General features: G+C 54.0%; 1 protein-coding gene across 1 annotated transcript; it reads right to left on the bottom strand.

The window, feature by feature from the left end:
- Positions 1-4517: 4517 nt before the first annotated feature.
- Positions 4518-24352, bottom strand: COLGALT1 (collagen beta(1-O)galactosyltransferase 1). Its single transcript, XM_065873384.1, has 12 exons — positions 24064-24352; positions 22639-22749; positions 21805-21922; positions 16500-16634; positions 15151-15355; positions 13597-13716; positions 8597-8673; positions 8417-8523; positions 8018-8150; positions 6396-6523; positions 5369-5575; positions 4518-5140 (listed from the first exon to the last, which is right to left on the bottom strand). Exons 1-12 carry the CDS (start codon positions 24324-24326, stop codon positions 4873-4875), a joined length of 1872 nt encoding a protein of 623 aa, XP_065729456.1. The 5' UTR covers positions 24327-24352; the 3' UTR covers positions 4518-4872.
- Between the last annotated feature and the right edge of the window lie 706 nt (positions 24353-25058).

Here is a 25058-nt window from a genome sequence, read left to right as displayed (position 1 = left end):
AAGGCGCAGCTCTCCCTCTGAGCCCACCCATGTGTGTCTATTCACATGTACTCTTTTTTTCCTCCTAGTAAACACTTCACTTTTTTCCATCCCATTATTGAAATTCATTTCTACAAAGCAGACAAGCCAGGGCCTTGTCACTAGCCACTGGCCCTCGTAGCCTGGTAGCTAGGATTCAGTGCTCTCACTGCTGTGGCCTGGCTTCAGTCTCTGGTCGGGGAGCTGAGATCCTGCTTCAGCCACTGGCGGCCGAGGCCACTCAAGAGCAGAATATTATTCAGCCTTAAAAAGGAAGGAGGGCTTCCCTGGTGGCGCAGTGGTTGAGAGTCCGCCTGACGATGCAGGGGACACGGGTTCATGCCCCGGTCCGGGAAGATCCCACATGCCGCGGAGCGGCTGGGCCCGTGAGCCATGGCCGCTGAGCCTGCGCGTCCGGAGCCTGTGCTCCGCAACGGAAGAGGCCACAACGGTGAGAGGCCCGCGTACCGCAAAAAAAAAAAAAAAAAAAAAAAAAGGAAGGAGATTCTGGCTCCTGCTACAACATGGCTGAACCTGGAGGGCTTTATGCTGAGTGAAAGAAGCTACATACAAAATGACAATTACTGTATGATTCCACTTATATGAGGTCCCTAGAGCCATCACATTCATAGAGACAGAGAGTAGAATGGTGATTGCCAGGGGCTGGGGGAGGGGAGAACGGCGAGTTAGTCTTTACCGGGGGCAGGGTTTCAGTTTGGGAGGATGAAAAAGTTTGGAAATGGATAGTGGTGATGGCTGCACAGCAATGCGAGTACATTGACTGCCATGAGATTGCACACTTTGATATGGTTAATTTTACGTTACCTGAGCTTCATCTCAATAAAAAAGATACTTTTTTTTTAAACAACAAAACATGGCTGGCCAGATTCAGGCCATAGTTTGCCAACCGCTGACTTAATCCATTCTTCTTCAACTTCCCCTCCTGTTTCTCCCCACTTTTCCCAACCTTAAGCTAAACTCTACACCGCCCTTATGCTCACCCCACCCTCCAGTCTCACCCGAACCCTCTGGTTCGGCCTCCCCCCCATCCCCCACCCGCCTTAAACTACCGTAATCCCGCCCCCACTATTTACCCAAGCCTCCTTGTCACAACACCTGCCAACAGGGCAGGACCACCCAGGGAATGTCAACAAAATGCAGTCAGTTCCTGGAGGTTGTAACACAATTTTGTGATTCATGACCTACGTAAGATTACATTTCATTCCATAATTTGTTATGTTGCATTATAATTATTCTGCTCCTAACCCTGCAATTACATGGAATGGTTGCTATGATTACGCAGCCTGCAATTACACAATCATTCTTACCATCACCACAACGTACAGTCATAAACGAGGGGGAGTGGTGGGTTGAAATCAGCACCCACTCCCACCCAACCCCTTTCTGGGCAGAAGCTGCAAAGCCGCAACCACGCTGGAAGAAGTCCCTGCAGTTGTGCCTGTGCTCCGGTCCACCGGCCAGAGGTGACCTGGGGGCGGTTTGGAAGGCAGAAGAAACCGGAGCTGTCTTGGTTTCGCTTCCTCTTCCCTCTGCCGGCGGCAGGGCATGGAAGCATCTGATATTTTGGAATCCAAATTCCCTTGTTCAGTGACAAGCTTGGAGGGCACTGAAAAGCAGTTGTGATGGAGGCAAAGGTAGCATCTTATTCCTGAATCACAGAGACAGGGTGTGTGCCCCAAGTTGGAGGTTTCAAGGACCTCCCGACTCTCCGCCTTCTGTGAGCGTGGGGTGCCTCAGTTGCCCCGGTGAGCCAGTTCTGTGGAGTCATTCCTGTAGGAATGTTCTGGAAGGAAGGATGCGGTTCTCCCGGATGTGCAGAGAGCAAAGGGGAGATCAGAGTTAGGTAACTGGATGGGGGCATCGAAAGAAAACTCATGTTCCCAGGCACCACCTCCAAGCTTCTGACCCCTTCAGTCTGGAGGCAGAGCCTGAGAATCTACGTTTGAATCAGAGACATTTCATAGCAAAGGAAATTTCACTCATGCCACGAAGAAGACTCTTCTAGAGACTTCTGTCCCCAAAGGGCTGAATGGAATTGGGTGTAGGGACTGTGGACTTTTGGGGCCGGATCATTCTTTGTTATGGGTCCCCCCTGTGCACTCAGGGAATTTAATTTCTGTCCACTAGATGGCAGGAGCACCCACCCCCCAGTCATGACAACCAGAAACGTCTCCAGACATTGCCAAATGTCCCTGAGGGACAAAATCCGCGCCCCCCCCCCCAAATTGAGATCCACCAGGTTAAAATAAGATTTGGAAACATGGCATGTAACGGTAACACATGAGAAACGACTCCAGTGTTCTACGAGAGGGGACTGGCTAATAAACTGGGATCATCCACCCTCGCGGATACATGATGAATAACTAAGATTTAACAAGAAGAGAAAACATGGCAGCCTCTACTGAAACTTCAAGGGCGCATTTCTGTTAACCCAGCAATCCCACCTGTATCAACTTACCCATCTGAAATAAAAACTCCAGGAGGAAAGATGGATTGTATAATACTGTTCATTGCCAGGCTGTGATATTCTTCCATCAGGATGATTGAATAAATGCTGGTCCATCCTGATCACAGCCTATTTTATTGTATGTAACAATCCAAAAAGAGCTGGTAGACATCTGCGCTGATTAGAATGTCTACAATATGTTGTTAAATTTAAAAAGAAAATTGCTGGAAAAAATCCGGGTACAATCTGATCCCGTGTTTATGAAATTAAAATGTGTTGTGTGGGAGAAAAAGAAAAAAGCAGGTTGTAACAGAGTTTATGTAACACGAATCCTCTTTTTCAAAACATGTATATATTTGTACCAGGCAAATGGGTAAGACTGAAAGGTTTGTCACTAAAAAGTTAGGAGTTGTTGTCTCTCAGGACGTGTGGTTTAATTTTGCTTTTTTTGGTTTGCTTAGCTGTATGTTCTCATGTTTCCCCAAGGATCACACACCACCTGTTATTTTGTAAATGCCTAGGGTATATGCCTGCACACCCTAAAAGGGCTTGAGAATCTTGAGAACCCTTATTTGATCCAGAAAACTCAAATGCTGTTGAGGGTGGATAAATGCCCCACCTCCCCCGCCCCTGGGTGGGACCACTCTGAGGTGCATGCTCTATGCTGCCCCCACCCCGCCGAGTCAATTGCTCACTGGCACCCCCTGGAGGGCTCCTTCCCTCTGCCTCACGTCCCCACTGCCATCAGGGTTTCCTGGGCTCACCTCTCGGATAATTCCTCATCTTGGGGTCTGTTTTCTGGACACTCCAAACTATGACAGCCCCCCTCTTCATTCTGTTATCTGACCCCGCAGGATAGAGTGAGGTTGACCATCTGTCGTCCCCGGGCTATTTTGGGGAAGTTTTATGGGGCACACTGGAATCCCGAGGTCTCACTCCCCCCGCCGCACCTGGTTTCCTCCCACATCTTGGCCTGAAGTGGAGGCGTGGGGAATGTGCGTGGTACATAGGTTCTGAGCAGAGCATTGGGCCAAGAAGGGAACACAGATGTATGTGAAAACCAACCAGCAACATTTAATAAAAAAATAAGCAAGCTATCCGGGACCCGACCCGGACAGCAGTTAGTTATCCCTCAGAGAATGAGGCACTGCTGGTGGGCTCTGACATTCGTTTCAGGCTGAAGACCCAGCGAGTCCTCCAGCCTGTGCCGGGGGACGTTCTGCCCAGGCCGTGGGTAGCGCCCCAGTGCAGTGGAGCCCACGCGAGGCCCCAGACGCATGATCCCCCCAAAGGCTTGGACAGAGGAACCCCACCGAGCAGGCAGAGACCACACCTGACGTGCAGGGCAGGGAGGGCAAGCAACTGAGACCAGGAGGGGGAATGGGAGACCCCGCCCCCAGCTTCACCCCTCACCCCCTCCAGGGGGGCCGGGTCTAGCAGGGGGGCCTTGCATGAAGACGTGAGGCTGCTGGAACCCATGGCTGCCCCTGGCAAGGGAAGAGCCAGCCCCTCTCCTGGGCGGTGGACAGGGGATGTTATCTGCACACGGCTCGGGCGACGGGGGGTGAGGGGCAATGAACCAAACTCAGTCAACCCCACTGGGAGTCCACGAGGTCAGGCACACAGCCAGCACTCAATAAATGCTTGCCGCGTGAAGAAACGAAAGGACTCCTTCATCTCTGTTGGTGCTCAGAAGCTGACTGAACAGCTGTCATCCTGTTTTGTATCACCAGTGCCCGGCACACAGGAGACGCTCTCTGGATGTGTGGGGAAGAAACCACTTAGGAGTGAAAAGCACCTTGTTTATCTCCAGCCCTAACACAAAGCTCAGCTCCCCGCACACAGCAGGCACTCAGTAAACGCACCGAGTCAGTCAGGACTTTTGTGTCGCAAGTACCAGACACATAGCAGGTGCTCAGTATGTGTCTGAATACATGAAAGTTTACCTCACTGGTCCCGGAGCCTGGAATGGTGCCCAGCATACAGTAGGCACTCAATAAATACTCGAGTGAATTCAAACAGTGAATGTGTATCACGAGCGCCTGCTTCTTGATGGGGGATCGATAACGCTTGACGACCGGATCCATCACCGAGGGAGGGAACAACCATGCCTCATTCGCTGCCAGAACACAGGAACCTGGTGCCCAGTAATCGCTTAAAGTGTTGGGCGCACGAACTGCTACCACCCGATCCACCTGTTCCTGGCATGCAGTAGGCACCTCCGTTAATGCTGCCTGCGTGTACGTGACTGCTGAGCATGGGCTGGCTGGACGCCGCCCTGCGTGGGGAGCCCTCCTTGGCCTGCCAGGGGTCGTCCCCGGCGGGCGGGCGGGGGCCAGGCCGGCGACAGGCTGCTTTGGAGTCATGGCCACCGCCCCTCAGAGCTCTCAGAGCTCATCCCGGGCAGCGCTGTCCAGGGGGGACTGCAGCACGTCAGAGTTCTTGGCCTCGCGGCTCAGGGCCTGCTGCTCGCGCATCTTCTGGGATTTGGCCCGGTCCCAGTCGGTCTTGACGTGCTCGTTGTTCCACACGACCGAGGTCTCCGTGTCGCTCACGTACCCGTCGTCCCCTGTGTAGTGTGTGGGGTAGACGAGCAGGGGCTCCACGGAGAAGGCGCGCAGGTCCCGAGGGGAGAAGTGGGCCTTGTATTCAGACCTGCAGGGGAGGAGGGGCACGGGGGCCGCGGTGGGTTGGGGGATAAGAGGCGAATGGAGACAGAAGTGGGTGGCAGGGGTGGGGGGAGGGCGGCGGCGAGGGACCAGATGGAGGAAGAAGCAGGCAGAGGAAAAGCCACCTCCCTGGGACCCATGAGCCTCACGCCCCCACCCAGGCCAGCTCCACAGCGAGACCCCAGCCCGCCTGCCCACCGCCACCCCCTCTCACACTGGGTGCTTGTCGAACATGACCGGCAAGAACTCGTCCACGGGCAGCATCTTGGAGAGTGGCCGGGCAGCCAGCAGCTTGCGGGCGCCTTGCAGGGAGATCACATAGGCCAGCGTCCAGTACGAGTAGTCAGCCTCCACCAGGTTCCTCACGCGGGGCACAGCCTTTTCGGGGTGCTCCACCTGCATCCGCTTCCGGCCCACGTAGCTGGGGTGCAGAACGGGGGCCCAGTCACCTTCCTCCCGCCTGTGCACACAAGAATGCTAACGCAGAGATCCACGGAGCCCCTGTCAGGCCCTGGGGGGGTGGGGAGCGATGAGGAGGCTGGCGTGACTGGACTGGGGTGAGAGCAGGCCCACAGGGGTCTGGGGCCACAGGGAGGGGAGTGGGCTTTTATGAGGGCGCCAGGGAGGATTTGGAGCTGGGGAGGCTGTGCCACAGGAAGGAGAGCGGAGCTGAGAGGGGAGCTGCTCTGGGTTCAGAGGGCTGTGAGGCAGGTGGGCAGGAGTGAAGGGGAGAAGCTACTGCTCCTATCAACAGCACGGTCCTGAGTCTGAGGCCCAGAACCCAGATCAGGGCCCCGCACGTGGCGCTAGGGGCAGGGGTGGGGTGGCGAGGATGAACCAACCCACCTACATGAGACTCCAAGGGACAGTTCCAGAAATATGCTGGCCATACTCTACCTAGCACTGCTCTGAGACCCAGGTTCCCGTGGGCGTAGCCCACTCAGCCAAGCCCCCAGGCTCGGATCAAACCCACCGCAGGCCACATCCCAAGTTCTTTAGCCACGTCCCCAGTCTTCCGGGTCAATTCTTAGCCTTATTCTCTACCCCACAGGCTCCAGTCAAGTCTCCAAACCCTGGACGAGCTGGCAGGCTTCCACCAGGTCCCTAGACTTCTGGGTCAAGAACAAGTTCTCCCGCCAAGCTCCCAAAAGTTGGCCCAACATATTAACCTGCAAAGGCCCTCCGACCTAGAGGCTCTAGGCCACACCTTTGAGCTCTGGCCCCTCCCAGGCTCCACTCACATGAGGTCCCAGTCCAGACCCTCCCGCTCCACATCCTGCATAAGGTTCATTAGGCGCCTCTTGAAGAAGATCTCGAAGCGCAGGTCGTCCTCGAACACGAGTGATTTCTGCAGCCTGCGGTCCACAACCTGAGGGAGGAGGCCCTGCTGAGATCTTGGAGAGATCAAAGCCAGGCCTGACCCCGAAGCCAGTCCTGCTTAAAAGCTCTGGGGCATCAGGAGAAAAGCAAACTACTCCCACTCACACACACACCACCATCACCAACTGTTGTTGTTGTTTTTTTTTTTTGCAGTGCGTGGCCTCTCCCGTTGTGGAGCACAGGCTCTGGACGCGCAGGCTCAGCGGCCATGGCTCACGGGCCCAGCCGCTCCGCGGCATGTGGGATCTTCCCGGACCGGGGCACGAACCCATGTCCCCTGCATCAGCAGGCGGACTCTCAACCACTGCGCCACCAGGGAAGCCCACCACCATCAATTTGGATCGACCTCCTGGCCAAAACTTCCTCCTCACAACTTGGCAGCAGATTCCACAGCCTCACCTCAGCCTGGCTGCTCCTTCCCAACCCAGGGCCTGGGCCTACGCTGTGCCTTTGACACAGAGCACCCTTCCCCCACACAGCAGCAGGTAGGTTCCCTCTCACCCTTCTGGCCTTAGCTCACCTGTCACCTACTCAAGAGGTCCTCCCTATCACCCAAAGCTGCCAGTTGAGGATAATTCATAACCCTGGGCCTCTCCTGTAGATGCCTCTCACTTATTTCATTGTCATTCATTTCTTTGTGGATTCTCATCAGTCTCCCCACCTCCCAGGGCTGTGAGCGCCCTGAAGGGGGCTGGGTCTATCTTGGTGGCTGTCATGTCCCCAGCACCAGCATCAGGCTGGGCACACAGTAGGTCCTTGACAAATGTTCTCAGAATGAATGAACTAGCGAATCTTCACAACTGCCCCTGAAGTTGTGACTCCATCATCTGGGGAAACTGAGGCTCAGATTGGGAAATGCCTTCCTTGCTCACAGAGATCACCCCTCTCAGAGGCAGGGCTGGACTTGAACCTGGATCTCCTCTGGCTCTACAGCTACCTGGACACCGCAATCCCTGCCCCATGACCTCCATGATGAATATCAGAAAAGGAGGGCAACCTGGCTGAGCACCTGTCGCCTCAAACACCAAATGCCCCATCTGGCCTCACGCCTGCTGGTCCCAGGTTCCAGTCCGTGCCTGGCATCCTCGCCCATCATAACCTTCCCTTCCAAGGGTGTGTGATGAGCCTCTGGGGCTAACGGGGTACCAACGTGTGGGGTCTGCATTAGTTATCGTCGCCATGGCTATTACTCCTACTAGTAAGCTATGAGCACAGTGCCCAGGCTCTAGGTATTTGACAGTGGGTGCACATGAAGAGGTTTCTCCTGGAGGTCCTGGGCCTCAGACCCTACCTGTTCCTAGAGTCAGGCTTAACCCTCCCCGGACTCAGGCTCCACGTCTGCACAGGAGAAGGACAGCAGCTCACCCACCCAGAGTTCAGGTGACACATTCACTGAAGAGAGAAGACCGTCTGGGATGCAGGTGATTCCCTCCTTGAGCTGTAAAGAAGGCTGAGGAGGGGCCTGCCCCGCTGTGGGACCCACCTCTTTCCAGATGTTATAGTGGCTGAGGAAGCAGCCCAGTTCGCCCTTGGTGAGGGGCCGCCCGTGGTAAGGATCCCGGTAGCCGGGCAGCATCTGGATGCCCAGTGCCTCTACCTGGCTAGTGTTCATGGCTCTGCAAGGGGGGACAGGAGGGGGTCAGTGGAAGACTCTCTCTGCCCGCAATTCCACCATCAGCGACATTCCCCCTTGCCACCCCGCCCCCCAACCCGCACACCCCTCTTGGACCCAATGTGGGCTGCCAGGGCGTGGTCTACACTACGTGCGCAGACCTGCCAGCACCCCGCGCAGGGTCAGACTCACATCCGCTCCACAGCCGCCACCCACCAGGTCCACATAGCCACACGTGGAGCCGCCCCTCCCCCACCGGGTGGGACTCACTTGCCGTCCACAGCCTCCACCAGCCGGCACTCGATCTCCTGCTCCTGCAGCGCGCGCAGCATACGTTCCCGTCGGTCCTGCCGCCGCTTCAGGTTGATCATGAAGACCTGTGGCCCAGAGCTTTGGTTGGACCCTCCAGGTCGGCCCCCGGCCCCACCCCTGAGGGAAGGCCCAGCCTACCTCGTCAAAGCCCATCTTGTCTGGCGTCTTGGCCGGCACCGAGAGGAACCGCGAGGGCTCCGCGGATGGGTGCTTCACTGGGCGGCAGAGAGAAGCCGAGGGGTCACGGGGGTCATTGGGAAGTCGGGGGGTGTCCAGCCTCCTTCCAACGCCCCCTCCCCACCCTCTGCGGGGCTCCCTGTCATCCCGAGCTCCTCAGCTTGGTGCTGGAAACCCTGTCCGACACAGCCCCGCTCACAACATCAGTGCTAGTCTCTCTCCTCCGCCTCCTACCCACTCTGGCTGTTGGCACTGCTCCAGACTTACCCATCCCCCATTCCTACCTCTGGACCTTTGCACATGCTGGGCCTCTACTGAAATACCCTTCCTTCCTCCCCTCCTCCCCCTGAGTTATCAGCTAAGAGGCCTTCTGGGACGGGGCGGGGGGTGGGTGGGTGGCAGCAGAGGAGTCTCCTGACCTCCCCAGGCTGTCAGGTACCTTTGGGGGTCCCCACAGCGCCTGGGCTTCCGTCAAAGCCTCATTCTGCTGTCCTACCTCCCCGGCTCCCTGATTATCTCCCATGAGCTCTGCCAGACGGATACCAGGTCCGTTCACTCACACTGGCTCCCTACGCCCAGCACACAGAGCTCGGCACAAACTCATAAACTGAACAAAGGAATGACTTTCCTCATCTATAAAATGGGCTAATAAGTCTCTCAGAGGTTTATGTCATGATCAGTTGCCATGAAATCACACACATTGCTTTGGGTTAAACTGTATCCTCCCCAAAAAGATACTTTGGCATCTTGACACTCTGGTACCTCAGAATGTGACCTTATTTAGAAAATAGGATCTTTAATGAGGTCATTAGGGGGGGTCCTAAGCAGTTTGACTGGGGTCCTTATAAAAATGGGAAATTCAGATACAGAGATACACACAGAAGGTAGACGGTGTGAAGACATACAGGGAGAAGATGGCCATGTGACTGGAGTGACACATCTACGAGCCCAGGTATGCCAAGAATTTCAGGGTGTTTGCGATCGTTCCCCTTTTAGCTGCTGTGAGCAGTGCTCAGACCATATCCCCGGGGCCCTGTCTTGGTACATCCCTGACGGTTTTCCACAGAAGGATCAGATCCAAGGGGACTGTGAGCCTGGTGAGGCTCCCCGTCATCTACCAGGCTGGCCCAGAAAAGGTGAGTGTGGCATCTGCCTCCCCAAGAACAAAGGCCCTGTGTGAGCTCAAAGGACAGACACAGGCCCCTCTGTCTGGGAGAAGCCTGGGCAAGGCCCAGGGTCAACCTGGCGCCTCCCACCTCGCAGCCTGGGCCTCCTCCAGGGACACTGTGCCCTGGGGTTTCTTCCTATCCAGGGCCCGTCACAGCTCCCTGCCACCCCCTGTCCTCCTCAGGGGAGCCTAGGACCCAAGGGCGAGGCTTTGGGATCTGAAGACTCAAATTCAAATCCCAGGTGCCCTTTCCCTCTCTTTCTCAGCCTCTGCCTGCCCGCTGGGTGTGGATGGTGAAAGGACCTGCTGATGGGAAGTGGGGGTATCTCTTCATTCTTTCTCATCAGTTCTGGGAAAATGGAGCATATTAGGTCCAGAAGGAGCAACACAATGCAGCCTTTCCAGAGAGCCACGTCAAAACATGTAACACGGGCTTCCCTGGTGGCACAGTGGTTGAGAGTCCGCCTGCCGATGCAGGGGACACGGGTTCGTGCCCCGGTCCGGGAAGATCCCACATGCCGCGGAGCGGCTGGGCCCACGAGCCATGGCCGCTGGGCCTGCGCTTCCGGAGCCTGTGCTCCGCAACGGGAGGGGCCGCAACAGTGAGAGGCCCACGTACCGCAAAAAATAAAAAATAAAAAATATAACACCCCTTAGACCCATCATAGGGTGAAGAATTAAACTTGACCACAGAGAGGTCTGGCCTTTGCTCCCAGATCCTGGGAGGCTGAAGCCCTTGGAAATGTCTTTGTTTATCTCAGGGCTTGGGCCATACTGGGTATGTATGCCAACAGTGTGATTTAGGGTGGAGGTCTTGGGCTACTTGGTATTGGCTCAATTTCTGCAGGGACTGGAGATGGAGGTTAGCCATGTGGCAACCATCTGTATCTGTGTGTAGGAGCCCCAGTAAAAACACTGGACATGAAGGCTTGGGAAGCATCCCTGGTTGGCAGTACACCATGCATGTTGTCACATACTAGTTCTAGGAGAAGCAAGCACTGTCCATATGACTCCACGGGAAGGGACAGGGACAATAGGAATCTCTGTGCTTGGAACGCTCCTGGATGCTGCCCCATCACCTTTTCCCTTTGCTGATTTTAATTTGTGTCCTTTGGCTGTAATAAATTGTAACTGTGAGTATAACAGCTTCCAGTGAGTTCTGAGTCCCTCTCGTGAACTATCAAACCTGAACATGGTCTTGGGGACCCCAGATTTTGCAACTGGTATAAGAAGTGAAGGCAACCTTGTGGATATTCCCTAACTTTGCACCCACTGATGCATGTCTAGAACTCTCTCGCACACGGCAATGTTGGGAAAAATGGGAAATGCCCCCCATGCCGCTCAGGAGAAGACTGGTAAAGTGACACATGACACAGCCAAGAGTGAATAAATCTGTGGTTGAACATCTAAATGGAATACTACACAGCAAGACAAGAGAACAAGCCACAGCCACACGCAGCAGCCGGCGACAGCACAGACGCGGACACCGGGCAGAAGACACCACGCTTGAGCAGCTTGACTGATGTGAAGCACAAGAAGGGAAAAAACCCGTCAGCTGGTGGAATCACAACAGTTGGGGACCCCGGGGAGGGCCAGAGCCTGGCTAGCGTCTGGTGACAAGGATATTAAAAACAGAGAACGTCGAGCTCCGAGAGGGAATGCAGGCTTCCTCACTGTTTTCCACATACCTTGCCCTATGCACCTCCTGCATCTGCCTGTCTCTAAGTAGTTTTAGATATTTTTTGGTTGTTTATTTTTTGGTTGTTTATTTTTTAATTGGGCACAGACTGATCAATAAAAACATAACATTGAAAAAAAATTTTAGTAAAAAAATTAAAAAATAAAATAAAAACAGTCATCATGTTTTTATGATGACTACATAATATCTACACACATATGACCTGTCACTGCTGTGTGTGCTAAAACTGAAAGAACAGGATTTACACTGAGCCAAGTTTATGGGGCCAGCTGGGAGAGACACCCCATAGTCCATGAGCAGGTAGGGTAGGAAGCTGCTGGATTCCCCACACACAGAGGGCAGCGCTCTGAGCTTTTCTGTAAGCCTGAAATTTCATCGTAAGAAAGATTTTTTTCTTCTTTGGGCCATACCGCACGGCTTGCGGGATCTCAGTTTCCTGACTAGGGATCAAACCGGTGCCCCCTGCAGTGGAAGCGCAGAGTCTTAACCACTGGACCGCCAGGGAAGTCCTGAAAGATTTTTGAACACATGAGAAATCACATGCACAGCCCGGGAACAGGTACCCACACAGAGGTGGAGAAAATGGTGGTTTTCACTAGAACTGTAAGGAAGGATTCGCACAAATATCTGAAACCTCCAGACCCTCCTTCCGTCTGGTTCTGTGTGACTTGCTCTGGTGCTTGGGAAACAGGAAAATATTCACGCTTCTGTTGTGCCTTCCGTTTATAACGGCAGCGTAAACAGTCTTCTGGCCAAAAATAACGACGGAAATATATGTGAAAAGTTAAACTAGGAAAACTATGGCAGCCTGGAGAAGCTTCTCGGGGTCTGCTCGCCCACAGGAGTTGGCAAGAGGCAGAGACCCACTTCTTAAGACTACAGCCTGGTGGGTTTGCCAGGCTGAGCGTGGGCAACTACATGGGACAGACACTTGGGGGTTGCGGGGGTCTTCACCCTGATGACCTTGCAGCCTCCAGGTGTCACTTCAAAAGACCCCAAAGCCCCCACAAAACAAAGGCAGGGTGTCATTCCACCTTCAGCCACAAGGGGGAGCCACAGACAGAAACGGATCAGAGCCAGGCCGGGGGCGGGGGGGGGGGGCGGTGGTGGGGGAGCGGCACGGACTGAACCTCAGGGCGGGGGCCTGGCCCTCCAAGGCTCTCTCCATCTGTGCAGTGGGAGGTACAGCCATGCTGCTTCACAGGCCGTCAGAGGATGTGGTCAGCACAGGGCAAGGCCCCCATGGAAGAGGACGCCGTACCACTGTCCGGTTGCTTCAGAGACCCTCAGCCGGGGCAGAATCCCCTCCTCAAGCAGCATCAATGGCAGCTCGGACCTATGCATTCAGCCCACCTCACCAGAGGGACAGCTGCTAGTTTAATAGTCTACGGATTTATTTGAATATCTGTTAGAGAGACATGAGTTTGCAACCACGGTAAAAATATGTAGTCTCCTTTTTAAAATGTATTCAAGTTAAAAAAAAAAAAGTGTCCGTTAAGATAGATATTAAACAAACAATAGTGGGTCTGGAGGTTGGCAGGGACATGAGTGACAAAATGGCCCGAAATGGCTGTGTCCTAGATGCTGCCATGCACATGCAGGGTCATCAGTGAAACCTGTTGCCCTCACTGCTCCTACACCCTCCATGGCTCCCGACTGCCCCGGGGGAAAAGGCCCGCTCCTCAGCCGAATGTCTGAGGCCTCTGCCCTGGCCCTGCCTGCCAGCCCTGCCCAGCTCACCAGCCCCACTTCTGTCCCGCCGACCTCACCTGTTTCCTGAGCTCACAGCCCCTCCAGCCTCCCGGCCTCCGCATGTGCTGCTCCCTCCGGCTGCAATCCTCTTATCGGCTAACTCCTACTTACCCTGCATCTTAATGCCACCTCCGCCAGAAAGCCCACCCTCATTTCCCCGAGCATGCCGTGCACAGCTGCTTGCAAGCCAGCACTCTGTGAGAGGGGGGACAACCATCCACACTGGGTTCCCAGTGCCCGGCAAAGAGACTGGCACCGAGCAGACAGTCAGTGTTCACAGATGTGAGATGGCAGGGAGAGGGAGGCGACTCAGCCCTCCCAGGTTGGCGCAGGCAGACTCACCCATGACCTCCAGCTGCACGTGCATGAAGCTCTCGGCCTCATCCTGGAGGGTGCTGTGTGCCCGCAGTGGCACCGGCAGAAAGCCATACACCTCCTTGTTGCAGACGTACATCTGGATCTCTGGGGCCAAGGAAACCACAATCAAAATTGAAAACAGAGCAGTAAGGCAGTGGAGGCAACCTCCGAACAGAGCATAAGCCTCACAGCCCAGCTCGGGGCCAGAGCGTAAATGGGTCCAGCTGTTCCCAGCAACCGGCAGAGAACCCCTTGGCGCTCCATCTGGGAATTGGAGCCAGAACAGGGGTTCGCAGTGCCAAAAAACTCCAGAACTGTTAACGAGCGCCTTGCACCAGTACTGACTCAGTCCCTGCAGGATTCCATGACAAAGCAAACCACAAAACTGCGGGTGAACAGTAAAGATGCACATTTATGCACAAAAATGAGATGCAGTTGGACAAACCATGAGTTACATTATCTCTGTGTTATTCCTTTTCTGAATGGTTTCAAATTTTATAATGAGTATATATCTTTTTTTAAAGTGATAAACCCAACGAAAACGATTTTCATTGAAGGGCCAGACAGTAAGTATTTAGGTCTGTGGGCCAAACAGTTTTGTCTCAACAACTCAAGTCTGCCCTTGGACCGTGCCCAGAGAGGGCGTGGAAGCTCTGCGCCCCTTCCCCCAAATCTTGCCCCGTGCATCTCTTCCTCCAGGTTGTTCCCCAGTTATATCCTTGTATAATAAACAGTAACCTAGTGAGTAAACAGGTTTCCCGAGTTCTGTGAGCCACTCTTGCAAATTAGCAGAACCCAAGGAAGGAGTCGCAGAAACCTTTGGTTTCTAGCCATTTGGTCAGAAGCACAGGTGACAACCTGGACTTGCAATCAGCATCTGAAGCAGGGTGGGGGACATAGTTTTGTGGGACTGGGCCCTTAACCTGTGGAATCTGAGGCTATCTCCAAGTAGACAGAGCCAGAACCGAGTTGGAATTGAGCTGAATTCTCAGACACCCTGCTGGGGTCCCAGAACTGCTTGTTGGTGTGGGGAATACACCCCCACCTCCACACATAGGAATTGGGTCCAGGAACCCAAAAGACATGCTTAGCTTGCATCCATACGAAAACAGATAGTGGGCAAGATCTGGCCCGTGGGACATATAGTTTGCTGACCCGTGGTTTAAAAATAAATGACAGGTCAGCATATGGCTATGTTTTCTTCCTCTCTAAACTTTTTTTTTTTTTTTTTGCCCGAAGTATACAACTAGGGAACAATTATGCTCAATCACAGATATCTGGGGGAATATAGGAAAATATCAAGATGGAAATAACTTTCAATAAGCAGATCTTAAAGACCTGGGGAGTGAAGCCACCCAGCAAAGCCAGGGCTGGAGAGAGAACAGGTCCTGGGGATATCATCTGAACACCTGGATACAGCTGCACCTGAAGTCATCGCTGCACCCTGCAGTTCTGGTTCTGTGAACCTTCTGCGGGCTCAGCACTGGTCCCAAAGAAGCAGAGAGACATCCCATGATGGCAAATCCCCTGTGGGCTCACCTGCCTGTTTGCAGGAGAAGGCAAAAACAATGATGTCATCGAAGGACCAGGTATAGTCAGGGTGGGGAGGGTAGAACGCCAAGTTCCTGGATGCCGCCTTCCTCAGGTCAATCAGGAAGGTCGAGTGCACCATGGGGACTGCAAAGCAGCCCCGGCGGTCCCGCTTGCGGATGGGGATGTAGGCAGGCGTGCGCTTGTAGTAGCCCTGTGGGGAGGTGGGCAGATTTTTGCATGGGGGTCCCTAAAGGTGAGGCTGGAGGCCCGGGACAACAGGAGGCACAGAACACCCGGAGAGTAAGACTGGGTGCCAGTTTGTGGCTGTGGTGGGCATTCCCTGAGCACAGGGCTCTGAGCAGGGCCTGTCAGTCTCCAACCCCAGAGCCTCAGTTGCTGGGCAATGGCACAGAAACCCAGGGAAACAGTCCGTCATTTGCAGACCCAGCTCAATACTTCTGATCAGAAAAGCAGCATTTGAGAAAGGAAATTAAAAAGCTGAAAAAGGGACTGGATATTTGAGATCCATTGATTTTAAAATTAAACATCAGAAGTGGGACTTCAAGAAAGTCGGGGGGCAATCTTTTAGAAGTTTTAAAAGCTTCTGGAACAGTCCTCTCCCTTCCTCCTACCCTTTACGAACTGGAATTGTTAGCATATGACATTTAGATTTCTATGACATACTTTAAAATATAGAAACCACTGAATTATTCACTTTAAAATGGTGAACTTTATATTTTATGAATTACACATCAATTCAAAACAAAAAGATAGGAGGAGATAGGATGGGTCAGCATCCTGGCTCTAGCCACCTAGCCCCCTTCCCCTGGCACAGCCCTGCTCCATCACCGGCCCCTCACTCTCCCTGGCTTTGCCTAAAACCCCACCCTCATCACTGGGTGGGACAATCAGAACCTGACATTTTCCTGACTTCAGTAATTGGTTCAGGGGTAGGAGGAAACTGGACAAGGTTCAATCAAAGTAGACTTTGGTTGAATGCTGCTGAGATCATTCCCCAGGAGTCTGAAAATGAAGCCACGCAAGGGATGGAGGAAGAGGAATATTGTTTGAACACCTGGATCAAGCTGTGCCTGAAGTCCCATCCTGGCATCATCACGTCATGGCTATGTGAGCACAGGCAAGTCACTTCCTCTCTCTGCATTTGTGTTTCTGCCTCAGTAATGGGTGTAGGGGCAGGGGGCACACAATCGTAGACCCTCCCTCAAGGTCTATTTAAGGATTATCACAACAGTGTTTATCAAATGCTCACCACGAGGCAGTGTGAGGTTAAGTTAGACTGCAAATCCAGCCCCCAGCACCCGCAGGCCCCTGCCCTACCATGGTAACCCCCTGACCTGGGAGGTCATCCCACACCAGAAGTTGGAGTATGCAGCCCGGGAATCCAGCATGGGGGCCACCACCGTCTTGTTCTCAGCGATGAGCAGGGTCAGCGTGTCAGGGTTGAGAATCAGGTTGTCCGCGTCCACAAACTGCAAAACACCCGGCATGGCATCAGTGCGGGCTGCCAGAGTGAGCCGGGCTAGGCCACAGCTTGGAACAGCTGGGGCAGAGGCCGGAGCCCTGGGGAGGGGGGGCACCTGGAATAGCACGTGCGGCCCTGGAAGCCACCTGCTCTCAACGGACAGCTCTGCCCTAAGTCACCAGCAGGGTTACGTTCACACAATGAAATACACGACACTGCAAGAGAAGGGACGGACCACACAGCACGAAGCGACACAAATGGGTCCCACACACGGTGCTGGTGAGCCACGGGAAGTGACAGTGGGTGCATCACGTGGCTACTTTTTTTGTTTTTGCGGTACGCGGGCCTCTCACTGTTGTGGCCTCTCCCGTTGCGGAACACAGGCTCCGGACGCGCAGGCTCAGCGGCCATGGCTCACGCGCCCAGCCGCTCCGCGGCATGTGGGATCTTCCCGGACTGGGGCACGAACCCGTGTCCCCTGCATCGGCCGGCGGAATCTCAACCACTGCGCCACCAGGGAAGCCCACGTGGCTCCGTTTATGGGAACTTTTAAGATGGGCAGCACTGGTCAGTGAGGAGGACAGTCGGGGCTGGGAGGACCACACTTTTTTCTATGTAAGTGAAGTGCCCACAAAGAAATTCCTAAAAATAGGATCTTTACATTAGGCTTTTTTTTTTTTTTTTTTAACACCTTGAATGTTGGGGTAAAAAGATGATAACTTGTTTGCTGCAGCCTGGAAGGAAACTCACCAACCCATGAACAGGGTCATCACGGTGGGGGGGTGCCTGCTTGTCCCCCCAGAACCGTTATGTCACCAACACCTTCCAGAAAGGCCACACCAGAATATTCATGGCAGGGTTGTTCATCACACAAACCGGGAACGACCCAGGAGTCTAGCAGTGGAGAATCAGCTACAGAAACTTTGGCCCTGCCCTGCTGTCCCTTTGCAGAATGTGTTGAGACAACTGAAAAATCAAGCCACAGAAAACAATTAGGTAAGGACGTTCCTGTCTACCGGGATGTGAAAACACACCCAACATGATATATTATACAACTATTAGGAGGTGGGTTTTTTTTTAATGCATTTGGTCCACAGATATGTTTTCTGTTACCCATGCAGGGTTTTTCTGTTTTTAAAAAAAATTTATTTATTTTATTTATTTATTTTTGGCTGTGTTTGGTCTTCGTTGCTGCGCGCGGGCTTTCTCTAGTTGAGGCGAGTGGGGGTTACTCTTCATTGCGGTGCGCGGACTTCTCACTGTGGTGGCTTCTCTTGTTGCGGAGCACAGGTTCTAGGAGTGTGGGCTTCAGTAGTTGTGGCTCGCAGGCTCAGTAGTTGTGGCTCCCAGGCTCTAGAGCGCAGGCTCAGCAGTTGTGGCGCACGGGCTTAGCTGCTCCGCGGCATGTGGGATCTTCCTGGACCAGGGCTCAAACCCGTGTCCCCTGCGTTGGCAGGTGGATTCTTAACCACTGCGCCGTCAGGGAAGCTCCCTGTGCAGGACTTTTAGAACGTATGAATCACTTGCTATAAACAGGAGCAAAAACCAGAATCCCTGCCTTCTCCAGCAACGTGGGAAGGGCATTCCCACGTGGCAAGCCCCAGCTGGAGACGGGAGGTGGCTGCCCCTTGGGACAAGCCGTGCGGTCCTGTTATGTTCCTGCCCAGACCCCCGTGGACATTTGAATTGGTGACCTTGGAATATAGATGCAGTGAAAACAGCCAGAACCGTCTGGCAGTTCCTCCGAAAGTGAAACATGGAGTTACGGCAATTCCAGTCCTAGGTACAGACTGAGAGAACTGGAAACAGGAACTCGAACAGACGTCTGCACGCCACGTTTATAGCAGCCTTATCCACAGAAGACAAGCTGTGGAAACAACCTAAGTGTCCACTGACGGATGAATGGATAAACAAAACGTGGTCCATCCATACAATGGAATATCACTCAGCCAGAAAGAGGAGTGAAGCACTGACACACGCTACAACCCGGATGAACCCTGAAAACATCAGGCTGAGTGAAGCCAGACCCAGAAGCCTACATAGCGTATGATCCTGTTTATGTGAAATGTCTAGAGCAGGCAAATCCACAGAAACAGACAGCAGATTAGCAGTCACCAGGGGCTGGGGGAGGGGATGCAGAGTGACCGCTCACGGGCACAGGGTTTCCTTTGGGGTGATGGAAACTAGTTTTGGAAGCACACAGAATGAAAAAACACAGCCAGAGAGCGAGCCTCTCTGGGAGGTACGACTACAAGGGATGATTTTTTTCTTTCTTTCCAAGCTTCTTCTTGTTTCTTATATATTTTCTTACAAGTAACACCCACAGTGTTTGTAAAAAGAGAAAAAAAGAGGCCATTTTAATAATAATTTTAAAACACTAGACAAATGATTTCACGTTCCAATATGGATTACTTAAGTCCCCGATTACAAAAATATATGGTATGTCAAAAGCTGCTTTGAGTTCTGAACCAAAGCCTTGAGTTCCACCCAGGTTTGCTGAGAGAAAAAAGCGAAAACCAGTCAACGTCAAACAACGTAAGCAAAACCCAGGGAAGCAGACAAGGTGGCCCTGGGCTCAACGGTTCTGGGAGGTTCGAGCCCCACCTCTGTTCTTCACTGTTTCTGAGACCCCACCCAGCAGGCTGTCACTTCTCTCTCTAAGCCTCCACTTTCCCATCTATAAAATGGTCTGAGAAAGCACCAACTCACAGGGATCCCAGGAGGAGCCTGTTCCATCCTTCTTCCTCCCAGGAGATGGCTCCGTCCTCCCCACAAGGTTCAGGCCAGGACGTGAGGTCCTTCCAGCACCCACACATCCAGCAGGGCCTGTCCCCTTGGCCTCAGAACACATCCTGAACCCACAGCCCCATACAGGCCCCCACCCTGGCCTCCTGCTGCACGCCCCCTCTTGCCCCACAGGCCCTGCTCCCCACGGCAGCCACAGGGACTTCAGAAAATCAGAAATCAGAACCTAGCCCTCTCCTGTTCACACACCCTCAATGGCTCCCCATTACCTTCAAAGTAAAAGCCGCATCCCTCCCTTGGCCTGAATAGTCCGGCCCCCACCTACCACCTCAGCATTATCCCCTCCATCACCCCACTCTGGTTACACTGGCCTCCTTGCCAGTCCTTGAATGCCCCAGGCTTGCTCTCTGCTCTGTTCCCTCTGCCTCGACACTGGCCCCCAGCTCCCGCTGAGGCTGGCTCCTTGGCTCCTTTAGATCTCTGCTAGGGCCCCCTCCTAAGGGAGGCCCCCCAACCCCTGGTACCTGTGGTCGTGACCTTATTTGGAAATTGGGTCTTTGCAGATGTAATTAAGATGAAAATTAAGATGGAGTTCATCCCTCCTACACTGTTGATGGGAATGCAAATTGGTGCAGCCACTATGGAACACAGTGTGGAGGTTCCTCAGAAAACTGAAAATAGAATTACCATATGACCCAGCAATCCCACTCCTGGGCATACTCCCAGACAAACCTGTAATTCCAAAAGATACATGCACCCCTATGTTCACAGCAGCACTATTTACAATAGCCAAGACATGGAAACAACCTAAGTGTCCATCGATAGATAAATGGATAAAGAAGATGTGGTATAAATATACAATGGAATATTACTCAGCCATAAAAAAGAAAAATAATGCCATTTGCAGCCACATGGATGCAACTGGAGATTACCACACTAAGTGAAGTAAGTCAGAAAGAGAAAGGCAAACACCATATGGTATCACTTATACATGCAATCTAAAATACAGCACAAATGAACCTATTTACAAAACAGAAACAGACTCACACATATAGAGAACAGACTTGTGGTTGCCAAGCAGGTGGAGGATGGGGGAGGGAAGGACTGGGAGTGTGGGATCAGCAGATGTAAGCTATTATGCATAGGATGGATAAACAACAAGGTCCTACTGTCTAGCACAGGGAACTATATTCAATATCCTGTGATAAACCATAATGGAAAAGAATATAAAATAAATAAACAAATAAAACAATAATTACTTTTAAAAAAAGATGGGGTTCATAGTGGATTAGGGTAGGCCCTAGATTCGGTGACTGGTGACCTTATAAGAAGAGACCACGTGACCACAAAAGCAGGGACTGGAGTGATGCAGCCACAAGCCAAGGAACACCTGGAGCCCCCAGAAGCTGGAAGAGGCAAGGAAGGATCCTCCCCTAGAATGCAGCCCTGCCTGCACCCTGATTTACACTGCTGGCCTCCAGAGCTGCAAGACAATAAACTTGCATTGTTTTACGCCCGCCAGTGTTGGTGTTTTGTTATGGCAGCCCCAGAACACTGCTGTATCATCAAGTGTCTTTCACAGCACTGGCCACCTTCTGGTATTTCCTCATGCAGTTTTGTTTGCTTTCTGGTCACATCCACCTTTCCTGGGATGCTAGGAAGGTGGGGCTCAGCCTGTGTGATCCTCACTGTGTCCCCAGGGCCCGGCACGAGGAGGGCACAGGGAGTGGACGATAGGTATATGCCGATTAATAAATTAAGAAGGTAGAGACCAAAGCTGGAGGTTTGGCACGTCGATGGAAACCCGCCGTGGGCACTGTCAGGCTGGCATCACTGCATTCAACCTCCGTGGCGAACCAGGCTCAGCTGTCAATGCCCTGCCCATCGCACCAGGGGAGGGGACCATGCCCAGGTCAAGGAGCCAGGCTGAAGGAGCTCACAGGAGACCCGTGACCTGTGGGCACGTAACCCAACATTGCATTCAAAACCTCAACCGGCCCCCTCTTGCCAGAGGCCCAGGAGGAGGAAGTGAAAGTCAGGGCTCAGCGGCTCAGTGTCGCCAACATCCCCCAGCCCCCGCCCCATCCTCCTGCTTCTTGGAGTGACCCAGAGGTCATCATCGTGGTTGCAGAGAGAACTCACATCACTGGTGATGCTGATAAAAGTGGAGATGACCCGAGTGTGCAACTACAGGGGACACAAAAGCCCACTTGTTCCTGATGATTAAGAATCCAGGTGGCCGAGGATCAAATCCCAGCTCCTCCACTAACCTGCTGTGTTACCTCTGACAACTCACTTCCCTTCTCAGAGTCTCAGTTTCCCCTCTGTAAAATGAGGTTAAGGCTGGTCTCCAAATCCCGCCACTCTGCCTTCCCTTGGATACCCCAGACCTTCGGCTAGGGACCCATGGGTTGGCTGGCCAAGAAACTCACCAGGATGTAATCGGCCCACATGTCCCGGGCCGATTTCAGGGCTGCCTGGCGTAACTTCATGACGTGCTCATAGCGTGAGTCAGACCAGTGTTTGGGGCCCTCCTCATCTGGGTAGGACCTGTGGAGAGGCAGCTGTGATGTGGGAAGCACAGGGCATTCTTGGAGCCCAGAGAGGTTTGAGCTGGCTGAATGTGGGGTGGTCAGAGAGGGCTTCCTGGAAGAGGGGATGTGTAAGTTGGATCTGAAGGCTGGGAAGAAGCAAGGAGAAAATAGGAGAACGGAGGTGTGTCCCCAGTAGGGGGTACAGCATGTGCAAAGGCCCAGAGGGGAGGGGAAAGGGCCTCTACTGCCTTGCAGAGACATCCCTGAGGGTGAGGGGAGCCACTAGGAGAGAAGACCCAAAGACCTCCCAGACTCCTAATCTGGTCTGGGCAGTGCGTGGGTACAGAAATAAATCCTGAAAGAGTGAAAGGAACCGAAGTCCACATCACTCAGGGGCTCATAGGGACGCCTAGCAGCAGAGCTGACATTGCAGCTGAGTGACACAGGGAACAAAGCAGTGGGCGTCCGCCACAAAGACCAAGGAATGAAGGAATTCCAGGTGGAGCGAACGGCGGGGCAAAGGTCCAATGGGAGGCTTATGACCCACTGGTGAAGCTGAGGTGGGGTGAGAGTAGCCACAGCCAGCGCTGAAGGCTGCAGAGCTGGGCTAGAGCATCAGGGACTGGGGGCTGGGGGCTGGCCCAGGATGATGGGGAGTCATGGAGGGTGTGTGAGCAGGGGCACAGCCAAGTCCAGCTGGGGGCAGGGGGCAGGGCAAGGCCTGGCACTCACTTGGGCTCCTCTGCCGGCCGCCACTCCACAGAGTGGTACAAACTCTTCATGGCCACCAGCCATTCCCGAAGCACGGCTGACGTGTTGTCTGAGTTGTGGTCCGTGGCCACCCTGCAGACAGAACAGGCCAGTGAGTGAAGTTAGGGAGACCAAGGCAGGACGAGGAGCAGCAAGGCAACAAGGGCTCCCACGACCTGGCTGGGCCTCCCACCAGCTACACAGCCCTGGGCAAGACACTTCCGCGCTCCGTGCCCCAATTTCCTCATCTGTGACACACAGGGTGAGGACAGGACCCACTTCACGGGGCTGCAGAGGGGATTAAAACAAGCTAATTTTGGAAAAACACATTAGATGACGTGCGTACTATGGGGCATCAAGGATCTTATAACCACATTCGCTACTAAATATGTGAGATTTAATTTAAAAACATATATATATCATGCAGCCCTGCCCCACCTTCCTCAATTCTCTCCTACGAGCAATACCACTTTGGAGTGGGCTGTGGTCACTCGTTCATTCAACAAACATTTCTTAAACACCAACTGCGTGCTTGGATTATCCGGCCTGGAGGGAAAAGGAATATTTGGAAGTCTAGTTTGACCATCAGCTGAGAGTTATTCTCCCAAAAGAACTGTTATTTAGTCAACAACAAGGATAGCAACGATGACAATAACAGTAACGATAATAATAACCACAGCTCTGGTCACTGATGCCAGGCGCAAGGGCTTCACACTCAGTAACTTGTTCATCTTCAGAGACAACCCAACTAGAATTATATTAGTATCCCCATTTTCCAGATGAAGAAACTGAGGCAGGAAGCGGTAAGTCACCAGTCAGGCTTGTTCATGGCCCTGCCCTATTCTGCTTCTAGGAAGGATCCACTCCCCGCAACCTTTCGCCTTCCGTCCCTTACCCGACCCACCCACTCCAGTAATCAGAAGGCAAGAGGTCCGATTCAGGCTGGGTTCTGGGAGCAATACGGCAGCAGGAGCGTAAAGACGTTCAGTTAGTAGAAGTGCAATGTGGGCCACTACAACGCCCCAACTGAGGGTGGGGGCGGGTTCTCAGGCTTCCCTTTGAAGCTGTGTGTGCTACCAAGTGGATTGGCGGGTTAGTTCCGGGCAGTGCGGCACGGGTGATCCCGGATATGCCCTAATGCGGGGGCCAGAAGGCAGAACTGTGGCCCGCCCCACCCTAAAGAGGCCAGCAGGCAAAGCGCCGTTCCAGCTGGTGCTAATGCGGCAGGGGGAAAGCAAGCAGGAAGGCACGCGTGGGGTTGGCCTGCCCTGATGGGGGGCAGCAAGCAAAAGGCACGCGTAGGGCTGGCCCGCCCCGCCCGGTGCCAGGACAGCGGGCGGGGCGCGGCGTGGACCCGCCGGGATGGGGACAGCAGGCCGGATGCGGGGCCGCGGGCGCCGCGCTCACCACAGAGCTGTGCGGTCCCGGGGGTGCCGCAGCCGCTCGAGCGCGCCCAGCGTGGAAGGCAGCGCGTGGGCCGCGTTGCGCGCCAGCAGCGCGACGAGAACGCGCGGCGCCTGCAGCGGCGACTCGGGGCTCCAGCGCTCCTCTGGGAAGTAGGCGGCGGCGCCCGGCGGGCCCTCCAAAGGTGGCAGCGCCAACAGCAGCAGCAGCAGCAGCACCGGGAGGGGCCGCCCGTGCCCCCGGCATGCGCGTGGGGTCGCCGCCATCGCGCCACGCGTCGCCTTTAAGCCGCTTTTCTGCCGGCGGACGCGGACGGCGCCTTAAAGGGGCCGTGGGGACCCCGCCCCTGCCGCGCGCCTTAAAGGGGAGGAGAGCTCCTGGCGGAGTCAGCCGTCAGGGCCCGCCTCCAAACGGCCTTAAAGACACAAAGTGCCTCCTACCCTCCTCAGCGGCCCGCTCGAAGTGACGTCAATCTGCAGGCCTGCCCGGGAAGCCCAGCCTCCCCCGCCCCCCGACCCCAAGACGCTGAGCGCTCTGAACTTGGGGCTGTGCGGTAAAGCCGTCAGACCTCAGAATCTGCCCTGCCACCGAGCAGCTGCTCTCGCCAGGATCCCAGCCTGATTCTCCATCAACTTCCATTTGTATAAGACCGGCTGTGTCACGAGTCGAACCTGGATAGTCAGGATCTGGTTTGGGACTCAAGATCTGAGCCTCAGTTTCCTCTGCTGCAACATGGGTTTTACCACTCTAGTTCTCGACCTCCCTGGGATGCCCTCAAGGGTTGTTGAGTACCAAGCGCGTGGGCCCTGGCGTCCCCAGACCTGGCTTCAAATCCAGTCCCCAAGTGGGCCGTCTGTGTGAGCCTAAGTTGGTCCATCTGTAAAATGGAGTCAACGACCCCGCAGGCTTGCGTGTAGATGGAACGGGAGGGAGGTGGACGTTTCCAAAGAAATGCTACGAGGGGGCTGTTTTCCAGTAATCTAATGTGTTTTCTAATT

This window comes from Phocoena phocoena, chromosome 3 (genome assembly GCF_963924675.1).
Source record: "Phocoena phocoena chromosome 3, mPhoPho1.1, whole genome shotgun sequence".
Lineage (NCBI taxonomy): Eukaryota > Metazoa > Chordata > Mammalia > Artiodactyla > Phocoenidae > Phocoena > Phocoena phocoena.
Note: the sequence above shows the minus strand (reverse complement) of the source record. Positions and strands in the feature narration are given on the sequence as shown.

Excerpts from the sequence above, each read along its gene's own strand:
- COLGALT1 (XM_065873384.1), bottom strand. The coding sequence starts at position 24,326 with ATGGCGGCGACCCCACGCGCATGCCGGGGGCACGGGCGGCCCCTCCCG. Across the intron at positions 16,635-21,804 it reads TGTGGGCCGATTACATCCTG|TTTGTGGACGCGGACAACCT; the intron begins GTGAGTTTCTTG and ends GGTGTTTTGCAG. Across the intron at positions 15,356-16,499 it reads GGTGTGGGATGACCTCCCAG|GGCTACTACAAGCGCACGCC; the intron begins GTCAGGGGGTTA and ends ACCTCCCCACAG.